Raw genomic sequence first — 17,545 nt, 5'->3', positions numbered from 1 at the left:
CTCCCCAAATTCCAATGAGGACCAGCAGCTCAGCATTGCGCCAAATGGGGGGGATCGCCTGGTACGTGGAGTAGGCATGGCCACCTGGAAAGATGCGCTGAGACCACTGCACGCATCACTGAGCACACAGGAAGGGGACTTTCAAATTTGCAAAGGAATGTACAGGGTGGGGCTGATGGTTGGTCACCTGAGGACAAGGCAGTAGAGTTCAAACCGATGGCCAGAGAGGTGAGAACAGGCTGTAATCATCACGGTGTCTACACTGGCACCACAGCACTGTAGCCCTGGTGAAAGACAGCTCTACACCTCTCGTTGAGGTGGTTTTTTTAGAGCGCAGCAACTGCGCAATTTCTGTGCACTAAGTGGCTTGGCAGTGTGAACACCTTGGGAGTTACTGCACTCAACGCTGCTTTACTGCACACAAACTTGCCAATGTAGACAAGCCCTTCAAGTCTTGTCTGCCCTGGCAGACCTGCTGAATGTCTCTGAAAATGTGTATTGTTAGCTCTGTGCAGTGTTGTAGCCATGTTCGTCCCAGGTACTAGCTTTTATTGGACCAACTTCTGTTGGTGAGAGAAACAAGCTTTCGACCTACTCAGAGCATAGGTACTTGGAGATCATTATTGGCCTATCAAATTGGTCACAGCAAAGCATTTCAAGGTTAAAACTATCCGAGTTGGCTGAGGGTATGTCTACACTACGAAACCTCTGTCAGCATAGCAGTTTTGGTGTAGACCCTAGTGTAGATGTAGCCTACACCAGCAGAAGGAGTTTTTCTGTTGGTGTAGGAACACTACGTCCCCGCACAATGTTAGCTACCTCGACAGAAGCACTCTGCCATCAATATGTCTGTATCTAAGCTGAGGGTTTTGGCAGCATAGCTACATTAGGATTTTCACACCCCTGACTGATTTAGTTCTGCTGACATAACTTTTAAGTGTAAACCAAGCTTAAGTCAGATTTCTAATAAGAAAGGAAAAGAGAGGCAGGAGGAATGGGAGTGTGGGGAGGAATTTGACAGGGTGAGTGGGTGTAAGCAGGAGCCATATGTTTACTGCTTAGGACACAGGAGTGGAAATGGTGACGCTGCCTGATTTCCTTGCCTCATCTCGTTCAGTCACAGCATCTTTCAGGGTTAGTAAAAGGCCCAGCTAAGTGATGACAAATCCCTCTAACCCCACATTTGGTGGTGACAGCTGTTATATGCTTCCTGCTACCCTACACTCAAACTATATTGTCAAATGCTCTTCAGAAAAGAAGTGGTCCAAAGGGAGGGCAGCCTTGTCCTATCAAAAATGGCTAGTAAAAACAAGTTTTCACTGATCCCAAGTATTGTCACTTACGTTATCTTAAAATGGTGCTGGTCTCTTACCATAACACTTCTGTACCTCAGCAGAAGCCAGGCAGTCCTTAATCACCTGTCCTTTTAGGCCTTGGCTACAGACTTACTTCAGTTGCATCCCTTTGTGGCCACTCTTACTTCAGTTTAGCATAAAACCCATTCCTAATTGACTTAAGCTAAATTTAAATCCATGTCCACGTACGGATTTGCACCAGTTCAACTAAATTGGTTTAAATTGACACCTTTTTGTTAAACTCCATGTGTAGACAAGGCTCTCACCATCTCTTTATCTCTGTTCTCTGCTTTCTTTTAACAATAATTTTATATAACATGATTATCGGTTGTGGCGTTTTTGGCACCTTTCCCCTTTTGGGACAGTTTGTGATTTCAGCCCAGGTTAGAGTCCAACACCAACATCCACAAGGCCTGGGGAGGTGCAACAGAAGGGAAAAGCTAAATTCAATTCTGCCACATATGCAGCCCTCCTGAAGTCAACTGGGGTTAGGGTCAACTAGGAGCTGGCTCCAGCACCCAGCAGGGAAACAATTTGTCTTTCTAAATTCCTAGTCAAGCTGAAATTTTTCAGGGGAAACCTCTGAGCTCTGCGGAGATGCAGGTAGAGTTCTGTCCTAAAAAGCTTGCAGGAGATAGCATTCTTGGCAGTACTGTGAATTCAGAACCCTGGACTCTGTTTTGCTTTGTGCCCCCATTTCAGGTCAATGTAATGGATTGCATAGTTGAAGTGACACCACTTCCTTAATACTGGGTGCTATTCACCTCCTTTGTAAAGTGCTTTGAGATCTACTTATGAAAAGCACTATATAAAAGACCTAGGTGGGGGTCTTGTCATCATGATTAACCTCTCATTCACTCCTTATTGATATACAACCCACTTTTTCAGTCAAGCTAAGTGACCTCTTACATTGTTTTCCTTTAACTACCATCAGAAAGGCAGGCTGTGACAAAACATCTGGGAAGGCAGCGTGTAATCAGTGCTTAATGTACTGTGTTCAATCTGTACCTGATAGATCCTACTATGCTGACGGATATGATGAAAGGGAATGTAACCAATGTTCTACCCATGATCCTTATCGGCGGTTGGATCAACATGACGTTCTCGGGCTTTGTAACAAGTAAGTGTCATGGAGCAATATGCAATGGTTTCATGCAGGCATTAGGCCACATCAGAGCCTTGTTACCTCTGCCTAAGCATGGGCTGAGCTAGTGGAGTGAAATGAGTGTAATCCTGGCTCTAAAGAGGCACAGCAGATTTCTCCCCTCTTGACCAAATGGAAGGGGAATAGAATCTCCAAATCCACCATCAATAACTACACATATAAAAAGAAAAGGAGTACTTGTGCTTCATTGGAGCTGTAGCTCACGAAAGCTTATGCTCAAATAAATGTTAGTCTCTAAGGTGCCACAAGTACTCCTTTTCTTTTTGCGAATACAGACTAACACGGCTACTACTCTGAAACTACACATATAAAGTGATGCTAAATTAGCTGTTTCCACTCAAGAAAGAGATCTTGGAGTCATCCTGGATAGTTCTCTGAAAACATCCACTCAATGTGCAGTGGCAGTCAGAAAAGCTAAGAGAATGTTGGGAATCATTCAGAAAAGGATAGATAAGACAGAAAACATATTGCCTCTATATAAATCCCTGGTACGCCCACATCTTGAATACTGTGTGCAGATATGGTCACCCCATCTCAAAAAAGATATATTGGAATTGGAAAAGGTATAGAAAAGGGCAACAAAAATTATTAGGGGCATGGAACAGCTTCCATATGAGGAGAGAATAATAAGACTGGGACTTTTCAGCCTGGATAAGAGATGACTAAGGGGGGAATGAGATAGACGTCTATGAAATCATGACTGCTGTGGAGAAAATATGGAAGTGTTATTTACTACTTCTCATAACACAAGAACTAGGGGTCACCAAATGAAATTAATAGGCAGCAGGTTTAAAACAAACAAAAGGAAGTATTTCTTCACACAACTCAGTCATCCTGTGGAAATCTTTGCCAGAGGATTTTGTGAAGGCCAAGACTATATCAGGATTCAAAAAAGAACTAGATAAATTTGTGGAGGATAGCTCTATCAGTGGGTATTAGCCAGGATGGGCTGGGATGGTGTCCCCAGCCTTTATTTTGCCAGAAGCTGGGAATGGGCCGCAGGAGATGGATCACTTGATGGATCACTTTAATTTTCCTGATATCTGCTGGGAGAGCAATACAGCGGTGCATAGACAATCCGGGAAGTTTTTGGAAAATGTAGGGGACAATTTCCTGGTGCAAGTGCTAGAGGAGCCAACTAGGGGGGGAGCTTTTCTTGACCTGCTGCTCACAAACCGGGAAGAATTACTGGGGGAAGCAAAAGTGGATGGGAATTTGGGAGGCAGTGACCATGAGTTGGTAGAGTTCAGGATCCTGACACAGGGAAGAAAGGTAAGCAGCAGGATACGGACCCTGGACTTCAGGAAAGCAGACTTCAACTCCCTTAGGGAACGGATGGGTAGGATCCCCTGGGGGACTAACATGAAGGGGAAAGGAGTCCAGGAGAGCTGGCTGTATTTCAAGGAATCCCTGTTGAGGTTACAGGGACAAACCATCCCGATGTGTCGAAAGAATAGTAAATATGGCAGGCAGCCAGCTTGGCTTAACGGTGAAATCCTAGCGGATCTTAAACATAAAAAAGAAGCTTACAAGAAGTGGAAGGTTGGACATATGACCAGGGAAGAGTATAAAAATATTGCTCGGGCATGTAGGAATGAAATCAGGAGGGCCAAATCGCACCTGGAGCTGCAGCTAGCAAGAGATGTCAAGAGTAACAAGAAGGGTTTCTTCAGGTATGTTGGCAACAAGAAGAAAGCCAAGGAAAGTGTGGGCCCCTTACTGAATGAGGAAGGCAACCTAGTGACAGAGGATGTGGAAAAAGCTAATGTACTCAATGCTTTTTTTGCCTCTGTCTTCACTAACAAGGTCAGCTCCCAGACTGCTGCACTGGGCAGCACAGCATGGGGAGTAGATGGCCAGCCCTCTGTGGAGAAAGAGGTGGTTAGGGACTATTTAGAAAAGCTGGACGTGCACAAGTCCATGGGGCTGGACGAGTTGCATCCGAGAGTGCTAAAGGAATTGGCGGCTGTGATTGCAGAGCCATTGGCCATTATCTTTGAAAACTCATGGTGAACGGGGGAAGTCCCAGATGACTGGAAAAAGGCTAATGTAGTGCCAATCTTTAAAAAAGGGAAGAAGGAGGATCCTGGGAACTACAGGCCAGTCAGCCTCACCTCAGTCCCTGGAAAAATCATGGAGCAGGTCCTCAAAGAATCAATCCTGAAGCAATTACATGAGAGGAAAGTGATCAGGAACAGTCAGCATGGATTCACCAAAGGAAGGTCATGCCTGACTAATCTAATCGCCTTCTATGATGAGATTACTGGTTTTGTGGATGAAGGGAAAGCAGTGGATGTATTGTATCTTGACTTTAGCAAAGCTTTTGACACGGTCTCCCACAGTATTCTTGTCAGCAAGTTAAAGAAGTATGGGCTGGATGAATGCACTATAAGGTGAGTAGAAAGTTGGCTAGATTGTCGGGCTCAATGGGTAGTGATCAATGGCTCCATGTCTAGTTGGCAGCCGGTGTCAAGTGGAGTGCCCCAGGGGTCGGTCCTGGGGCCGGTTTTGTTCAATATCTTCATAAATGATCTGGAGGATGGTGTGGATTGCACTCTCAGCAAATTTGCGGATGATACTAAACTAGGAGGAGTGGTAGATACGCTGGAGGGCAGGGATAGGATACAGAGGGACCTAGACAAATTGGAGGATTGGGCCAAAAGAAATCTGATGAGGTTCAATAAGGATAAGTGCAGGGTCCTGCACTTAGGACGGAAGAACCCAATGCATTGCTACAGACTAGGGACCGAATGGCTAGGCAGCAGTTCTGCGGAAAAGGACCTAGGGGTGACAGTGGACAAGAAGCTGGATCTGAGTCAGCAGTGTGCCCTTGTTGCCAAGAAGGCCAATGGCATTTTGGGCTGTATAAGTAGGGGCATAGCCAGCAGATCGAGGGACGTGATTGTCCCCCTCTATTCGACATTGGTGAGGCCTCATCTGGAGTACTGTGTCCAGTTTTGGGCCCCACACTACAAGAAGGATGTGGATAAATTGGAGAGAGTCCAGCGAAGGGCAACAAAAATGATTAGGGGTCTGGAACACATGACTTATGAGGAGAGGCTGAGGGAACTGGGATTGTTTAGTCTGCAGAAGAGAAGAATGAGGGGGGATTTGATAGCTGCTTTCAACTACCTGAGAGGTGGTTCCAGAAAGGATGGTTCTAGACTATTCTCAGTGGTAGAAGAGGACAGGACAAGGAGTAATGGTCTCAAGTTGCAGTGGGGGAGGTTTAGGTTGGATATTAGGAAAAATGTTTTCACTAGGAGGGTGGTGAAACATTGGAATGTGTTACCTAGGGAGGTGGTAGAATCTCCTTCCTTAGAAGTTTTTAAGGTCAGGCTTGACAAAGCCCTGGCTGGGATGATTTAATTGGGGATTGGTTCTGCTTTGAGCAGGGGGTTCTCAGTATTGGGCTTAAGAGAAATGTTGAACACATGCTGAGTACCCTGAAGCCTATTTCTGTAGCCTTGAGCAAAATGCAGGGAAATAGCTGCTTTATTGCTGACGCTGTTGAAATTTGGAAGGAACTGAGATCTTAAAGAGAGAAATATGCAATGACAGAGTTAAATTACAAGCATTAAAAAAAAAAAAAAAACCACACGAATGGGACAAGCACTATCTCTAGCTCATTTTCCTGGAAATATTCTCAATACTCGCTACCAGGGTCAAACCTTAACTGCTGAAGAAGAGGAGTTGGCTACGACATGGACATCCAGCAACCAACCCTCCATAATGCCAACTATAATAAACTTCAGAGCTAAGGGTGAACTGTTCAAGAAATATGTTTGCTGATGGAAAAGGAGTACTTGTGGCACCTTAGAGACTAACACACCAGTGAACTGGTGGAAGTCACTTAAGCACTTGGATTCAGAGACTGTTGAAATGATAATCTCACTTTTAACTGCAGTAGCTTCTTCTGCCGATGTAGAAAGAATATTTTCTTCCTTTGGACTAATTCATTCCAAATTGAGAAATCGTTTGGGACCTCAAAAAGCAGGAAAGCTTGTTTTTCTTTTCCAGATTATGAATAAACAGGAAAATGAAGGTGAAGATGACTGAGTTAGCTGCAGAAGCCAATATTTTAAGTTTTTCATGTTGACCTACCTGACTGTCGATTTAATTTGTTTTGTTTTTAAATATTTCAATTTAACTATTTTAGTTAAAAACAATCTTAATAAAAACAAACCTGATTTTAAAAAACTTGAATGTTCAACTAAATTCAAAAATTCATATGCTTGTTTTGTTAAAATATTATAAGTTTTCTGTTGAAGAAAAAAATATCCAGAATACATAACGTTGTTGTTTTAGTTAAATAAAACAATTTACATGTCTGTCTGGTGATGTTCTCCTCCTAATACAGCATGGCAAGAAAATCCTCCAAATATTAATGATTAACCTGTTGAATTGGAGATAGTTCACCTCCCAGTGACTTCATAAATATCTGCTTCAATTACCTTTGGTAAATGAAATAACCAAACAATCATTCATTTTCTGATATAGCTGTAAGACTAATCTGAAAAGTTTTCAAAATAAAGTCACTTTAAAAATGTATAGTGTGTACCTTCTAAAAATGAAACCTACGTTATCTCTGAGTTGTGAAGAATATGTATTAAGGTTATAACCACCAACAAGAATGCACTTTTATGTAGAAATCCATGATTAAATCGAGTCTTCCTGACTAGTGATTTAAATCAAATTCACCCTGCCTACTGGCACTATTGTGATTAAGCAGACATCCACTAACATCTAGCAGGGAATGGGAGATACTCAGTATTTATGGCAGAGTTGCACTCTATTTGATGCAATGGCTCATTCACTCAGTGACAGTGGAGAGAGAAACACTTCTTCAAAAATAGCAAAATATGACCATGAAATACAGACACTGGTAGGTGCAGTTGAGAGCAGGTGTAGCACCAATAACTGCTTGGAACTTTTTTTATTGCCTAGATTTGAAGTTGACAGAGTAGGTTTCCTTCCACACGTGTAAGAGTCAAGTCACACTAAGTAACTAATGCAGTGGGTTCCAAACATATATACTTTCCTTCAGTTTGGAGTTTGTTTTACTCCTGCTGTTTGTGAGATGACTCTTGTCCATCATGGATGTGTTAATAGCAGTGATTATTTGGTTTATTTTCAAAAACCCTTTAAAATTTGACTTTTACTGGGAGTTAAAAAAAATAAGTGAGTTCTGTATACATCAGCTGAAAAATGTTAATACCAAGAGGAACAGCTGATTGTGGAACAGCTCTGCAGTTGCTTACCACTGTTTGTGAGATCGTCTTGTTTGCCTTCCTTACAGCAAAGGTACCATTTCCCCTGACGCTGCGCTTTAAACCAATGCTGCAGCAGGGAATTGAGCTGCTCACTTTGGATGCATCCTGGTAAGAGCTTTGTTTTTTAATCAATACATCACACAGGCTGGGAATGGTGGAACTTGGCTATGAAAAGCTTAGAATGAATGAGTGCCTCTGCCTGTACAAGCATGCCTGAAGTGAGATCAGAAGATAGGCATCCTGCATTCAGGCACTCATTGAGCTGAAATCTAATCTCTTTGTTTTGGTTTGTCAGGGTGAGTTCTGCTTCATGGTACTTCCTGAATGTGTTTGGACTTAGAAGCATTTATACGCTCATCCTGGGTCAAGATAATGGTAAGACCCTATTGTTTGTGTTTTTAACTGGTTTCTGCTTGTGTTGGAGAGATCATCTGAGTGAATACAAGACTCCCAGCAGGACCAGGAAAGTCATGAGTTGTCCTGTCAGACCCTTATGTTACTCAGTCCTACCACTATCCTCTCTGAATGGATGACAGTATGGCTAGCCTTGGAAGTCTAATCCATTGCCCATTCACTGACTGTTAATAACCTTCCAATTTTATTTATTTGGGCATAAGCTTTCATGGGATATAACCCACTTCATCAGATGCATGGAGTGGAAAATACAGTAAGCAGGTATAAATATACAGCACATGAAAAGATGGAAGTTTCCTTACCAAGTGGGGGGTCCGTGCTACCGAGGTCAATTCAATTAGGGTGGAGGTAGCCAGTTGCCTTTTCCTTCATTAGCCTCAAACAGGTGGGGAGAAATCTCTAAATCTGTTTGGATTTTTAGCTTTAAAGAAAAGCGCAAAGACTTAACTAGTCTTTGCTTCTAGATGCGGGGCAGTGGGACAACTGGTTGCTGTCAAAAGTTTCTTGGCTGGGAAGCTAGGAGTTCACATCTCCCTCCTCCCCACACACCTCGTATATAAATGTTCTCTCCGCCCCTGCTCACAGGGAAGAGAAACACAGGAGTTGCAGCCCCTGCCCACTTCAGTAAGCCTCAGCCACCTCAGAGAAAGGGCTGGAAGCAGGTATTGGGTTTGAGACTCATGCCAAAACACCAGGCAATAACCCCAGAACTCCTGGAGCTTTCCCCCAACAACTTTTACAGTTCACTCTTGTGCCTCCAAGTTAGAATCTCTGATCCACTGGAAGGGTGGGGACAGCAGAAAATAAACTGAAGTTTACATCAGAACAGCAGGGGCTGCTGTACTGACTGCAACAGTGGCTGCAAATGTCAGGATCGTGGATGCTACTAAAGAAGAATATGCAGCCAAGGTCCTAAGAGTTCATTGTTTCAGGCTCACTCTGGGACAAAGGAGAGGGGGGTAAATTGTCTCAGCCTGGCCTTCTATAGGCATCAGTCTCCATCTCCGTGGCTCTGCCTTTTTAGGGATTGTCATGTCCATCTTTAGGATGGTTCTGAGAAAAGACTTTCCCCGTTACCTATTTAAAAATTGACTTGTGTTGAGAAACCCTGATGTGAAATCCCCACCAAGGACTATGAACAAGCATTACAAGCTGACTCAGGCAGCATGGCTTAGTGGCCACAGGATGGATCATTTGTAGCTGTGTTCAGTTTTCTTCCATTGCATTAGAAGTTACATCCCTAGGAGGGGTTGTATTAGATAGCTAGAGAGAGACCCCACAAAACTCAGTTTTTCTTCTCTGACGATCCCGTTAAAACAAACGGGATAAAACTGCCTTTCCAGTCATCCCTTTCACAAAAGAGATCAATCCTTGAGATTCCCAGAGCTCTGTCATCAGCAGGTCCCAAGAGTCATCAGAGGACTGTTCTTCCAGTACAGACCCCTGCCATTCTGGCTGGTAACTGCCCCCAAACCCTTCACAAAGAAGATGGTGGATGCTGTAGCTCTAAGGGAGAAAAGCTAGTGGTGTTCTGCCATATTTGGGTGAGTGGAGCTGGCCTTCCTCAGCCTGTACAGTAGACCCTACTTTAATCAACATATGCAAATCTTTTTTCCAGAACCTGAGTCTGATAATAGATGAGAAGAGCTGTTCCATCCCAACTCAACAGTAGACTCTAACCAGGGAGTCCTTCAGCACAAAGAGAGCTCTTGCTTAACTCTCCATGGACAGAATTCTAAAGTGAGATCACCGAGTTCTTCTAGTACAAGACCAGGAGTTTTCAGCTAAGGATCTTCCAAGTCTGCCAGCTCTGGTGCCATAGTTGCAATGGCACACTGAATCCATTAGCTATTTGCACGGAAGTCAGAAATTCATTTCTCTGAGCTGAACATGCTGTTTCCTCCACTACTAGTGCAAACTGCACAGCTGGCATCTTCGGAACAATGCTCACAGGAATGATGCTCTGAGTAGCCAAATGCCAGGCTCTCCAGCCCATCAGACTAGTATCATGTAGCCTAGAAAATGTTTCCATGCATGTAACTGAGCTTCTAAAGGAAGTTTGATTACAGTCTCCTGGAATTAATAGAAGTACAAATGGCCTTCAAGCTGCTGGTCAATGGTCACCCAAAAAAACCAAACCACAGCTGGTAACCCACATCACTTACCAATGAGGTAGTGAGAGCAGAGTTCTTCCCAAAATGAAACTACTGCTATTCCACTGGGCCAAGCATAACTGGCTTTTTATTATTTGAGTGACACAAACAGGGCCATACAGCTGGATATGGTTTCTAAACATCTACCAGTGCAGGCTAGCAGAGATTCCCTACCTTGCATTTATCAAGGTTCACTCCGCTTAAGTCATTGCAGGTTTTTACACCCAAGAAAAGTGAAGCTTTAGTAGGAAAGCTGGGCAGAACCATCACCAAAAGGGCTAATAGCATTCTCCCCACAGCTTCTCTGGACATTGCAGGTTCAGTAGGAACATCCTCTGGGCAGAAGATTACTGAAGCCTTTCACTACGGGCAGTTCGCTTGTTCAAGATGAGTTTTGTTTTTCCTTCATTGTTTCTGGCCATTAGCCATTTTAGCGTTAGTTTCCATGGAATGTTTTCAGTTTGGAGATCTGTGTAGCTGTGACACTTTGCCTTTTGCCTAGTCAAATAGTCAGTGGGAATGCTAAAAAGATCCTGCACTGGTGGAGAGTCTGAGGTTGTGTGTCTGTATCTTTGGAAGCCATTAAGTTGGAGAAGGCAGGGTCTGTCAGTAAGGGGACAAAATGTAAACTTGCACATGGAGGAAAGTTACCCATACATCTGCACTGGTGCTCAGCATGGCTCAGGAAGGAATTAGCAGATGAGAAACATTCCTTTCCACTCTGCCTCATGAGCATATGTTACTGTCATCCTGCAGGGTCATCATAGCATGATCATGTGGATGGGTGCCTGCAACTCTCTAGCCTACAGTTCCGATCCAGAAATTCTTCTCTGGTGGTACAGTGCTTTCAAGAGCTCTCTGTCCATGTGGAGTGAGTAAATATCCACTCTTGTTTCTCTCTGTTGCAGCTGCAGACCAATCTAGGGTGATGCAGGAACAGATGACAGGAGCAGCAATGGCCATGCCCGCAGATACTAACAAAGCCTTTAAGGTACAGTATTGCTTAAATTTCCAAATTCACTTGTGTGTGCTGTACGTTTACAAACCTATGTACTGTATGCAGCCCCTCTTCCCTTACTCACTGCCTGGAAAACACAGGTCCTCTGAAGGAGTGAGGAAAGAGGATGAATGGAGATCTGTGAAGGTAATATTCTGCTAACTCCTGTTATAGATAAGTAGCCCAGCTATCTCATGAAATAGCCTCCACCTTTTCCCTGTTCTTGGAGATTAACAGAGCAGAAGAAACCACCTCAGGAGGAAATGCTGCTCTTCATTAGCACTCCAAGCTACAGAACAGCACTTTCAAAGTGGCCTATTGTGCCTTGGCATTGAGAGAGTATTTCTGCATAATGATATCCAAACACTTTTTCCACAAATCTGAGCTGGCATATGACTAACACAGAAAGTAGAAGCTTCCATAGTGTTAGTGGAATGGGCTTTCTAGTCATCTGAAGTAAACCTAGTTATTTACAGGTCTGTCTGAATACAAGAGAGGATCCATTTGGACAAGCTCTTAATTTATTTTCCTCTTTGGACCTTCCCCCAAATGAAGCAAATAACCTGGATGACTTCACAAAAGGGGTTGTTGGGTCATTGTGAAGCTGAACACAAGCCCAACTCATGGAGCAGGTCTATGATGGAGCTTGGAAAAGAAATCAGTAGAGGGGTCTAGCTCAGATGAAAGTGTGCCCCCCTTTTGGCAAAATTTTTGGATGAGGAGAAAGCACAACTTCATCTTTATGAAAAGCCACCAAAGTGGTCAGGGGAATGAGTTATCAAGAGTTGGAGTATCCTCACCTGCCTGGCAGAGGCGAGTACAGTCAGGAAGGTAGCTCAAGGACAGAAAGTATAAAGAGCACTCAGACAGAAGTTCTGAGTTTAGTGACGCTGAAATTTAAATCCAACAAAACTAGTGAAGCGGCACTGGAGAGTTAAAATGCCCGAGGCTCTTCCTGAATTGAAAAACTTGCTTGCTGATGAGCAAAGATAACAGGCAGAAACAACAGCCAGGTGAACTTCCAGGGAAGATCAGGGTTAGCTGGGCTCCTAGATGGATCATTCCAAGCTCTCTCTGTAAAAATCTTGTAGGATTTCATCAGCACCTGACAGCGTAATCTGGAAAACCCAGAGAGCTGGGAGTCCTGTGATACGGATTGTTAAAGGTATGGAAACTGTGTCCATGTGTGAGGCTTATCTGTCACTCAAGAAGAAAAGATTGGGCATGACTGACAGGAACAGAAAATTCTCAAGCCTGAGCATTAGTAATAGAACTTGAGCCTAAGTGAGGTTAGTGTGTCGTACGTGCTTCATCTTGCCTTGTGAAAGACCAAGGCAGAGAAGGAAAGCATAAATACTGGAAGCCTGAGCCCAGGGAATCAGAGAGGTGCCTTGAAGAGCTACTCAACCTCTGCCTGCTTGATGACACAATTACTGGTACTTGGGGCATTGACCTGCAATATCAAGAACTATCTTGTCTGCCTGCACCTGACAGAACTACGGTTGCCACAGTTCTCCCAAGCAGTCTCTGTACCCACTCACACACTGGGACACTCCTAGGACTTCCCCTTCTGGTTAATGGAAATGTAAGGAGTGTAGTAACTGCCTCCTCCTCCCCCCACCACCACTAGCCTGCTCCCACCACTTCCCACAAACCATGACTAGAGCATTCCCATGCTGCTGCCTGTGAAGGGAGTTAGTCAGGCTGATGGTCTGCCCCTGAAAATGCTTTGATTCAGTGAGTTTCCTGAGCTCTGTGGTAAAAGACACCATTTAGCCACGGGCCCAACCTGTGGAGGGACCAGCCAAACTACAGCCAATGTCCAGACGTTGCTTATTGATGAGCAATCCCCAGAACATCCCTGCTCCACACTGCCTGGTAATCTCATACTTCATAGACAACCTGTCTCAAATTAAGCATAATCCAGGAGTCAGAACAAGGGACTCAAGATTTATTCCCAGACCAGCTATGGGTGACATAAGGAGTTTGTAATTGGTGGGGTGACTCAGCAGAAAAAGGACAGTAATCATCCACAAGGATTTTTCTCAGCTGAAAAAAATCTTTTCCTATTTAAATCAAGGCATATTAGCATTAGCAAAACAAACATAAGATTCCCCAGCCGGGGTTCATCTATCCCCCTGAACCTGGAGCCCTGCCTTCCCACACCCATTGTTCTAGGCCTCAGCACCTGTTCAAGGGAAGAGGGGAAGTCAGTTTAATCCCTTGCTTACTGAGGGGAGCACCCTCTGTCACAGTCCTTGAGACTCTATGCCACAGGCAAGAAGGAAATCAAGAGATCCTTCTCAGCTTTGATAGCAGCCACCAAATCCTGCCTAGCTATTTCATCCTAGACTGTCTTTGCCCAACCTCAGACCCAGGAGCTTCTTGCTGTTAAGAGCTCTCACCTTAATTCAGCAGGGAAATTCAGTGGCCTCATTGGTTCCGAAGATGCAGAATGAAGCAGTGGTGCCATTCTCCTGATCAAAATGGACTGTTCACCAGTACATTCTCATACAAGAGAGACCCTTTCCTCTTAAGATTGGTGAAACCGAGAGCACTCGGGAGCACTGCTCAGTGATCATCAGTGCCTCCTTCAGAGAAGACAAACTACCATGTCCATGAAGGATGCTGGACTTCAGCCACTTCTTAACAAGAGTGCTGGGTACCTTCTTACTGACATCAAGAACAACATAAGAGCGTCCGTAATGGGTCAGACTAAAGGTCCATCTATCCCAGTATCCTGTCTTCCGACAGTGACCAATACTAGGTGCCCCAGAGCAAATGAACAGAACAGGTAATCATCAAGTGATCCATCCCCTGTCACCCATTCCCAGCTTCTGGCAAACAGAGGCTAGGGACACCATCCCAGCCCATCCTGGCTAAGAGCCATTGATGGACCTATCTTCCAATGACTTTTTAGAATCTAGAACCTGCCTGTTTTTATAAAAGACAAATAAGACTTCTGCCATGTTTGTTTCTTCCCTGTGGTATTTTAAGTCATCCTAAGTTTATTTTTTTGAGAATAGAGAAGTTTCATTACCATTCAGACATGTGTATAAGCTCAGTCACAAACAAATCAACCCCATTAGTTTGTCTTTAAAAATAGAATTCTTGTGTGTTTGCTGATTATGGTTACACTGTAACCGATTACACTGCTAATGACTCAGGAAATAACAGGGATTTCTGCCCCAGCGTCAGTGAGGTGAAAATGGGACCTGTATGGAAGGTTCGGCAGAAATTCTGCTAGACTGTTGCTCCAGCTGCAGCGCTGGAACTGCTGACCTTAGAGGAGACAGTCTGAGCAGCCCACTCCAGTCTTACAGAGTGTATAAGCTCCACAGCCTCCTGGGACCTGCAGAGGGGATAGCCCCAACCCTGTGGATGTCATCAATTCTGACATGAGGCCTGCAGAATTCTCAGAGGTACAGCTAATCTTAGCAATGTCTCCCAAGTGAATTACCTATTGCCAAGAGGCACTGCTCCCCTGGGGACAAACAAATCCAGCCAATGTGGCATTTGTAGTCTCGGGCGGTTTAGAGGGAGAACAGTACTCTAAAAAGTTAGAGGCCTTTTCAGAAAGAAGAAAAGCCTCATTTTTCAAATTTTTTGTAAGCATAAAAGGCCTTACATCTCTGAAATGCTTTAATTAACCAACTTTTCAGATATGTTCTTCAATAAGAGTAGGCTACTTGTGAGTAATTTCATGCAGAAAGTATTTATTTTGAGGAAGGAGTGTGAAATTGGGCATAGTCCTGTTTGTTTATACAGAACATTGCACCATCCTTGAAGAGAATATGCACAGGAAGTGACAAGAGAACTGTTTTAATACTCAGCCCTCTCTGTTTCTTCCTCCCCTTCTATTTACTCTCCCTGTAGACGGAATGGGAAGCTTTGGAACTGACTGATCATCAGTGGGCATTAGAGGATGTGGAAGAAGAGCTCATGGCAAAAGATCTCCACTTTGAAGGCATGTTTAAGGAAGAGTTACAGATGTCTATCTTCTGAAAGCAGAGTTGAGTTTTCATGCAAAGATGTTTAAAAAAAAAAATCTGTTACTTACTAAAATATACTGTACTTTTTGATGCTCAGAATAAAAGAGATCAGAACCGCAGTTATCTAACTTCCACTAATGTGAGACTCAAAAGAGTTATTGTTCCCATCGGTCTTCAAGGTATATTTGATCCAAAGGGGATCAGTATAGGTTTCCAGTTACTACGAGAGGTTTTTCTTTTTAGAAGACATGCATCTTTCAGTCATGACAGCTAAAACAAGAGGCTTATTGACAAACAATAACTTCTAGTTCTATCATAAACAAATGAAAAATAGGGTTTTGGAGATAAAGACCTCAAAACTTCACTACAACACTTCAAACATCAAACAGATGAAGTAATGCACTAGTCACCTGTATTTTCTCCTTTAAATCATCCAGACAGCTAGAAATGCAATTGATCTTTGATGTTAAAACAGTCAAACAAAGTCAAAAATATAACCATATCAGAAGAAGAAATGCAGAACTGAAGTACCAAAAAACTATATCGCTCATCTTTCAGAATCAGCCTCAACATTCAGTTTCCTCAGGTTTTGATTTTTTCTCCTTGTGTTTATAGTCTTTTCCCGTTTTATCAGGTTTTGTTTTCCTCTGAGAAAACCATACAAAGAAAAAAAACCTTGAAATAACACTGAACGAATACCACACAAGCAACTGTTGTCAGAATTATTGTTCCTCTGAAAAACCAAGATATAAAGTGCAGTTTGCAGATGTATGTAATATATATTCCACTCATTTTGACCTAAGATGATGTGTAACAGGGAGCACAAGAAGTACAGTCCACATTCGCCAAATTCACACTGCCCTTGGAAACGTTAATATTGGATTATGGTTCTTGGTGTTTTTACTGTACTTAACTGTTTGCATAGACTTAATGTGATATAAGTATGTGTAACAGTGACCTGGTGTCTACAACTTAAGTTACTAGTAAAATAATTCTTGCTTTGATGGTACTGCAGCTAGTGCTAAACTGCTTTGTGACAGTGGACACTCACCTCACATGAGTTCCTCCTATCATTTGGGTGTGGTGCTGTAACCTTCCCCCACCCCCACCTGGTGCCCCCCTATAAGCTGTCAACCTTGCTTGACAGGTCTTCAGTGGCTCAGCCCTCCAGCCAAGTAACAGTCAAAAAATGAATGAACCTCTTCCAGGGTAGCAAAGAGTTTAACAAACTCCGCAGGGTCTTCAGACCAATCCATGAGCCCTTTAACTCCCACACATCACTCAGGCTTGTCCCCTTCTCGGGGCTTAGCCCACTTTCCCAGTGGAGGAACCCAGGCCCACCCACCACTCCCAGTGAGCCTATCTACAGCAGCCTATACTGCCTCCTTTAGTTGGTTGCTGCTGTTTTCCCTGAGCCTCTACCCATCTGGTGCCTTTCCTTTCACCCATTACCTGAGAGTTAAAGCTTTCAGGTCTTCTCTCTCCCAGGTCCAGTAAATGCAGGCAGTCAGGCTCCTGTGACCACCACAAAGTACCTGTCCTCACCCCACTGGTCCCAGTCAGGAACTGACCTGCCAGGGCCCTGCGTCCTTTTATCTGAGCCTGCTGGGCTCTGATTGGCTGCTTACATGCAGACCTAGAGGACCCACCCTCACTGCTCCTTCTTGTGGCAGGACCACAGGGCCTCCAGCAGGGAGCTACAAAGGACCAGGTATACCCTGTCACTAGCTGACACTACAGTACAAAGGGAGAGATGATGCATTAAGCACTCTTCAGAGCTGCATTGTTTGGGGCCTAATACACATCTGTTGGGTTTTCTAGGACCTATGCATAGCCAAAGGGTCATCAGGGAAGAACAACAGAAATAAGCAGCAGGGCACTTAGCTGCCCCAGGTTGTCAAACAGACTCACTTAAAATTTGTGAATGAAATAGTCACATTTTATTTTCAGATAAGTTAAGTAAGGAACAGAGGGATGGATGGACTTGGCTGGGAGGCACCATGGTGCAGGCTATTGCTGCAAAGCCAAGAGCCATAGGCTTAGATTAACAAAGGGACTTGGGTAAACTGCTACTTTAGGTACCAAAGTGCATGATATAGCTCAGTGGTTCTCAACCAGAGGTACACATAGCCCTGGGGGTACACAGAGGTCTTCCAAAGGGTGCATCAACTCATCTAGATATTTGCCTAGTTTTAC

General features: G+C 43.9%; 1 protein-coding gene across 1 annotated transcript in view; it reads left to right on the top strand.

The window, feature by feature from the left end:
• EMC3 (ER membrane protein complex subunit 3) overlaps window positions 1-15,468 on the top strand; it is a 31,996-nt gene extending 16,528 nt beyond the window's left edge. Inside the window, exons 5-9 of the mRNA XM_073352758.2 lie at window positions 2,371-2,475; window positions 7,820-7,901; window positions 8,089-8,168; window positions 11,269-11,351; window positions 15,234-15,468. Coding sequence (XP_073208859.1) covers window positions 2,371-2,475; window positions 7,820-7,901; window positions 8,089-8,168; window positions 11,269-11,351; window positions 15,234-15,362 — 479 coding nt within the window. The 3' untranslated portion in view covers window positions 15,363-15,468. The remainder of the gene's footprint in view (window positions 1-2,370; window positions 2,476-7,819; window positions 7,902-8,088; window positions 8,169-11,268; window positions 11,352-15,233) is intronic.
• Window positions 15,469-17,545: the final 2,077 nt, after the last annotated feature.

The sequence above is a fragment of the Lepidochelys kempii genome, chromosome 7 (genome assembly GCF_965140285.1).
Source record: "Lepidochelys kempii isolate rLepKem1 chromosome 7, rLepKem1.hap1, whole genome shotgun sequence".
NCBI classification, from domain to species: Eukaryota; Metazoa; Chordata; order Testudines; family Cheloniidae; genus Lepidochelys; species Lepidochelys kempii.
The sequence above is the reverse complement of the archived record's forward strand: the minus strand, read 5'-3'. Positions and strand labels throughout refer to the sequence as shown.